Genomic DNA, 7,043 nt, shown 5'->3' with positions numbered 1-7,043 from the left:
AATAACTAAAAGGGATACCTCTTTTGATAACCATCTTTTGGTCTCCATTTTTAAAATGATTATTTTACTCTTCAAAACTTACATTTTTTTATTCATGTAACCACCCATGTTATATAAATTGTTCATTGAAGTACTTACTTTATGTAAATTGTTTGCTTTCTTCAAGACACAATAACTACCTATATTTTCATTTTTTTATGAATGAAGCCACAACAAATGTTCTACACTGTAATTTGTAGTAAGTTTTGGCACAACAAGGTAGAATGGCAGCGGCAAAGGCAAACTGTGACAGTGCGGAGATGGACAACGCAAAGTCCTATTGTAGGAGCCCCAAGGAGAATTACGAAAATATGTGAATAAATATTGTCTTTACAGTTTTTGGGGGTTTTCAAGCAAAAATGTTTCATGCTAATGCTATTAAGTAAAAGTAATTAGCATAACAAAGGGAAAGAGATTGGACATTGGTGGTTCACTGATTCCCCGCTTCTTTCTCACTCTCTGTCGGGATGGTAAGAGAAGTAATTTCTAATATGTGTTAATATCCTTCTTATATAATTATTTTCATCTCTTTTCTTATTATGTTTTTCATTTGACAATGTACAACCATCTCTATCTAGCGTCAATATACACAATCATCTCTATTAAATCAATTTTAAAACTACTTTTTTATATTTTGAAATTCATTTTCATTTTGTTATTTCTTGATTTTAAAACTCATTTTGATTTTAAAAGGGGTCATTTTTTTAATGTGTTCATGTACTATCATGGTAAGATAATTGTCCATTTTAAAACTTCTCCTAAATCAAATTTACAAATAACTAATTCTTTTTAATCTCTAACTTCATTTTAATTTTTTAAATCTACCAACTAATAATAAACCGATTTTTAAAACTTGCAATTTTTTAATTTAAAACTTATTTTATAGATATATTTGTGAATTTTAAAACTACACATTTTTGTTTTTTTTTTTTTTTGTATTTTTTATAGAACTCTTTTTTGCTAAACTGTTCATTTAAAAAAATTAAGAATTAATTTAATTTTAGATATTTTTTAGTTTTAAAATTAGTTTTGATTTTATATTTGCCTACATGAAAATTTCTCATATTAGTATTTGATTATTAACATTTATTAGGGATTATTTTAATTTTTTTTTTGTTGGTTTACATAGTTTGCGGGCTTTTTAAAGGTAGTTTGTAGTTTTTTAATACTTTGGTTTTCTTTTGTAGATCAAAGAAAAAGATCATGCATGTGTCATGTCATATAGGTTCTAATAAGGCTAAAATAAAGACCCACTATATTATATGTGTAAACATATGATGCAAAAGTTTTGCAATTAGGAAAAGAAAAAAGAAAATAAAGGATAAATAGGATAAAAGAATTGGTTGTTAATTTGGATTATTTATTTTATTTAAATTGCTACATTAATATGGTATCTTATTGAATTTGAATTGCTATGTTATATTGTCTTGGAATAACACATTTAAGCATATAAGAAGAACCATGTCTCTAAATTAGAAATAAACATAATACTGATCAATAGTTAATAAATATTTTATAGCATATTCAGCAAATTTATAAAAAATGATAATTAAATGTGAATTGAATAAAGAGAATTATGAAGAACCTTAGGATCCAATATTCTTCTTTAAAACATTAATCATGTTTAAATTTATCAAAGGATTTTATGTGTCCTAAACTAATTTAGTAATTTATGTTATTTTGTTAAAAGTATGTAGAAAAAATGAGATTTTTAAATATAAAAAAGAAAAAGAAGTAAAAAAAAATTAAATAACAAAATAAAGAAAAAAATAACAATAGAGAAATAGTTTTTAAAAATTAATATGAAATATTTGTGCTAAAATTTATTAAATTAGAAAAAATATATACATACAATTATATTATTTATTTATAATTTTTATTATAAATGATAATAAAAAGTAGAAACATATAAATATATTCTTTTGTTCCTATTTATAACATCCAACTTCACATTCGAATTTAGTAGTTAATTTTTAATCATTTATTTTATTAAGTAATTCTACTATTATATATTTACAATGTATAATAAAAAAAATCGTTAAAATATATTAAATTTAACACAACAAAAATGCAATAGTATAATAAAAATATATTAAATTAGAAGAAAAATAATTTACCTCAAATCCATATTCACAGCCATTAGAGTATAAAATATATTAATTTTAACCCAATAAAAATTACACACAACATTAAATCTAGCGTAATAAAAATGCAAACACAATAATAACAATAATTTCTGAAAATTGGAGTATAAATTAAGCAGTTCCCTTCCCGTCTCTCTCACTTAGGCCTCTTCAGCAATTAGCAGCAATCAAATCTGTAACCTTTCAGAACTCAAAACCCCCTTTCAAATTTCATCATGTCCGGCTATCCCAACCAGCCTCCCAGCTACAGCTACGGCGCGCCGCCGCCGCCCCAACCCTACGGTGCCCATCCGCCATCGCAATCATACGGGGCTCCTCCGCCATCGCAATCATACGGGGCTCCTCCGCCACCGCAACCCTACGGCGCGCCGCCGCCCGCTCAGCCCTACTCCGCCTCCCCCTACGCCCAACCGTCCGCCCCCTACGCCGCCCCCTACAACAAACCCCCGAAGAACGAGTCCCACTCCCACGGCGGAGGAAGCAGCGGCGGCTACCCGGCTCCGGCGTACGCGAGCCCGTTCGCGTCGCTGGTGCCATCGGCGTTCCCTCCAGGGACAGACCCTAACGTGGTGGCGTGCTTCCAGATGGCGGACCAGGACGGAAGCGGATTTATCGACGACAAGGAAATGCAGGGAGCGCTTTCTTCCTATAACCAAAGCTTCAGCCTCAGAACCGTTCATCTTCTCATGTATCACTTCACCAATTCCAACGTCAAGAAAATAGGTACGAAATTATCAAATTTTTAATTTTTTTTTTTTGTGATTCTCGCTTACTCAAAAAAATCGAATACATATTCTTCGTTAAAACATTACACTACTCCTCTCTCTCTCTCTCTCTCACAATCAGAAAAAAATTAGGATCCGCTAAATTGCGCCGGGGAAGAGGTTTTCCGGCGCACGGAGCTAAGGTGCGCCGGTGTTTGGGAAATGACGCGTTTTTTGTTGTGATGTTTGTTTTACCTGCATGGGAAACGCGTGTCGTGTGCTTTCAATGCGAATGCGGTGACGTGGCACAGTAACTGAGGAGTTTTGATTTTTTCGGGTTGCCTTTTTTGAGTTCTGACTTTTTAGGGGACGCTGTGGGGGCGCCTACTTCATTGTACGATGGAAGGATCCACTCTATTCGGTGGTTTTATTACTTCCACTTGGCCTCGTGTTAATTTATTTATTTATTTAATAGTATTAATACTAACTAGCATTGCAACCCGTAATGTATACTTTTTTAGTAAAAGGAGTGAGAGAAAAAAATCCTAATAGAATAAAATATTTTTAAAAAATAATATGTATTAAAAACAAAACAAAAAACAAATTATCCGGTCGTTGAAGCTTGGTGATCCGCCGGACAGTTTTTATATAGAATAGGATATAGATTAGTAATTACTAGGGCAGTTCTTGTGTTCTGCACAGGCAGAGGAGAAAAAAGGAATAGAAAAAAAAAATCACAGTGGTAGTACTTTAACGGTAAAAGAGAGAGAAATAATAAAATATTAAAATAAAAATGATGTGTGGACATGTGGTTAGAAAATGAAGGCGGGATAAACTATTGACTAGTAATGCTACTATTAAATGAATTTAAAATTGATTGGAATAGAGTGACAACGTTATATTATTCATCGATTGTTGTACTAATTACTAATACTATTTTTTTTAATAACTAGTATTGGTAGCAGTACTAACCTACACTACTAGTACGGTTACTGTTCACTGTTCAGTATTCTCTCTCTAATCTATCAAAATTACAGAAATTAGGTAATTTAATTAATAATATTAAGTTTATTTTAAAATTATATACTGTTTTTTATAATATTATTAACAGTACATACTTTAATTTCTTTTTCAAATATTGTTTGGTTTAGTTTTTTACAATTGAATTTTGATTTAATTTGTTAGGAAATATGTAAAAGAATTCATGTTAAAATAAGGCCTATGTCATGACAGTCTTTTAGTTGAACTACTACCTTTGGACAATTATTATTTTTCAAAATTTTAGGCTTTTTTTAATGTAAATATAATATTTCTGAAAAATTACTGGGTTCACTTTTTAAAAATTGATTTTGTTGTGTTGAATGGTGGATAGGATTATTTGTCCTGCTTCTTGAATAAATATGTGAAACAGAAGTTGGTGAAAAATTATTTTAAAACACAATGAATATGGCTATATTAGGCAAAATTAACTGAAAAACTAACTAAAAGCTGAAAAAAATTGTTTGTTGAATTATAAATGTTCGATAAAATTAATTATGAAAGTAGTTGAAAAGTGTAAAATAACAGAAAAATAATAAAATCATGATTTATTTTAAAAAAGTAACAAGAAAAATGAATAAATATATTGAGAATAAAAGTGAAAGAAAATAAAAAAAACTAAAAGTTAAAAGCTAATATTTCAAAAAATGTTAGAAGTTACTAAAAAAATTTTGATCATTAAACAATCAAACAAGTTTTTCAGCTAATAAAAAAAAATTAGAAACTAACTGAATTGTCTTGTTCAACATAACTTATATAGTCTAATTGAGAATACAAGTTACCGTTCATAATCAGTTGTTTTAAATTGTAGCAGGTAAAGTGTTGAACCAGTAGTGATTGTTGATGTCACTCCTACTATAGACAATTAGATATTTAGTAAAATATTCAAGTTGCAATTTGAAAAATAGAACCAAATTTGTATATTTAACCAAGGTTCAAATTAAAAGCGGGGGAGTATTTACTGTTTCAAATTTTGAGTATGTTATAATGCATTGCAGGACCAAAGGAATTCACTTCTCTATTTTACAGTCTTCAGAACTGGAGGGTATGTCCTTTTCTCCTTTTTATATTTATTCCTCGTTAATCTTGATTTTCAAGTTTGCAAATTATGCTGTACTGTCTTTTTATTGGAACATATTCTTCTAACTTGGTGATTGTTGTTGCAGTCCATTTTTGAGAGATTTGATAAAGACAGAAGCGGCAAAATCGATTCTACTGAGTTGAGAGATGCTCTACTGAGTCTGGGCTATGCTGTTTCTCCTGTGGTATTGGATTTGCTCGTCTCAAAGTTTGACAAAACTGGTGGAAAAAGCAAGGCTATAGAATATGACAATTTCATCGAGTATGGCTTTGCTACAATTCTTTATCTTTTTATTGGATACATATTTATTTATTTATACTTTGAACAAGGATTCTCCACTTGGTTTCTTTTCTATTTATTTCTTTTAAAATACAATGTTTTCTTTTGCTATAACTAACGAGAGAACAAAATTATCCTAGTACAATAACCACATAGGCTCAGACACTTAATATTTTTTTATGGTGTTTGGAAAATTATATTTTTATATGTATTGTTGGATGAAGGCAGCACAGTCTTCAGACTTAAAATGGGAGAAACTTTCAATTTCAATAAAATTGAAATTTTCTCTTTACAATAAAATTGAAATTTTCTCTTTACATTAGCATTATGTTTACCTTTTCTTTTCTGGTGTAAAATGAATATATAAAACTGATTTCTTTCCATCTTTGCTAATGCAGGTGTTGTCTTACTGTTAAGGTGAGCTACCAAATACTCTGATTTATTATTTTTATCCGTTTCTCCAATTAATATTACATCTTAGTCCCTATAAGAACAGAAGCAAAATGACAATTTTAGTGAAAACAGGCCTTCGGCAGCATACCATCAGTTAATCTTTATTGAACTGCATGCATATTTACATAACCATATAGAACCTTTTAAAAGTTAGCTAGTTCATTGCCAATACTTTCATGTCCTTTTTAATATTACATGGGCAGACAAATGAGACATGAATGAATTGACTTAATAATTACAAACTCCTACAAAGTTCACTCTTTAAGATAAAGCACAACGTGTTCCTTTCTGTGAAATTTATCGTGTTGTTTAGGTGATTCTTGAAACATTCAAACTGGTTCTATTTCTTAGTGTGTGTTTGGATTACAATTGAAAAAGTGGAGTTTGGTTGAACTTAACCTTGTAAACTAAAGTTTAAAAGTTGGTTTAATATAACTTGATTTATGTTTGAAGTTTTCTACGTTTAACCGAAAAGCAAAAGAGTAGTAGTTTTAGGATAAATTTCAGTTTGGGTGAAAATCAAGTTCAACTCAACTAGAAAAACAATGTCAAATAAACATGCACAACTTTCACTGAGGAGTAGATCTCAGTTTGGATGTCCAAACACCACTTTTAGGTAATGTTTGGGTTAATTATCCTTGGATGCATTTGAGATAAAAGTTTCAAAATTTGGTGTGAATCTCATTACCTTTACACTTAATTCAATATTTAATCTCTTTTTGTCTTGTTTTACTTTCACACCTCAATCAACAGTACCTTAGTGTGAAGGGTGAACCATAAATTCTGTCCTAATCAATAGTTATTAAAATAAGGACAGAATTAAACCACCACTGTCAATTATACTCAACGTGTCCTGATATGCTACCCTCATCTTTTATTTTTCTTTTGCATTTTAAAATACAGACCACCAATGTTTTGCCAAAGCACGGGCCAACTTTTCTAGTTTATGTGGAAACCAAACCAAACCTCATTTGTATTTTTTCCTATTGGAAAAATCTCACTTTTAAATTGTTTCTATTGCAGGGACTGACTGACAAATTCAAAGAAAAGGATACTGCGTATTCTGGCTCTGCAACCTTCACCTATGAATCGTTTATGCTGACAGTCCTGCCATTCCTAATAGCTTAGGAAATTAATGGTGTGTGTGTGGTTGGTAGGGTTTGTAAATGGCCAGGCTGTATTTGGTTTGAAAATGTGTGGTCGAATTACTTTACTATTGCCAGCCTTTAATATGCTAGTACTCCCTGTTGTTTTACTCTATAAGTAACCAGATCCAAAATACTATGGTTTTCAGCTTGTTGATAA

General features: G+C 30.4%; 1 protein-coding gene across 1 annotated transcript; it reads left to right on the top strand.

Moving 5' to 3' along the window:
• The first annotated feature begins 2,177 nt into the window (after nt 1–2,177).
• LOC100787885 (calcium-binding protein CBP) lies at nt 2,178–7,043 on the top strand. The gene is made up of 5 exons (XM_003535843.5): nt 2,178–2,906; nt 4,924–4,970; nt 5,092–5,267; nt 5,684–5,702; nt 6,762–7,043. The coding sequence occupies exons 1-5, from the start codon at nt 2,399–2,401 to the stop codon at nt 6,864–6,866; spliced, it is 855 nt and encodes a 284-aa protein (XP_003535891.2). The 5' UTR covers nt 2,178–2,398; the 3' UTR covers nt 6,867–7,043.

The sequence above is a fragment of the Glycine max genome, chromosome 10 (genome assembly GCF_000004515.6).
Source record: "Glycine max cultivar Williams 82 chromosome 10, Glycine_max_v4.0, whole genome shotgun sequence".
Taxonomy (NCBI): Eukaryota; Viridiplantae; Streptophyta; class Magnoliopsida; order Fabales; family Fabaceae; genus Glycine; species Glycine max.
The sequence above is the reverse complement of the archived record's forward strand: the minus strand, read 5'-3'. Positions and strand labels throughout refer to the sequence as shown.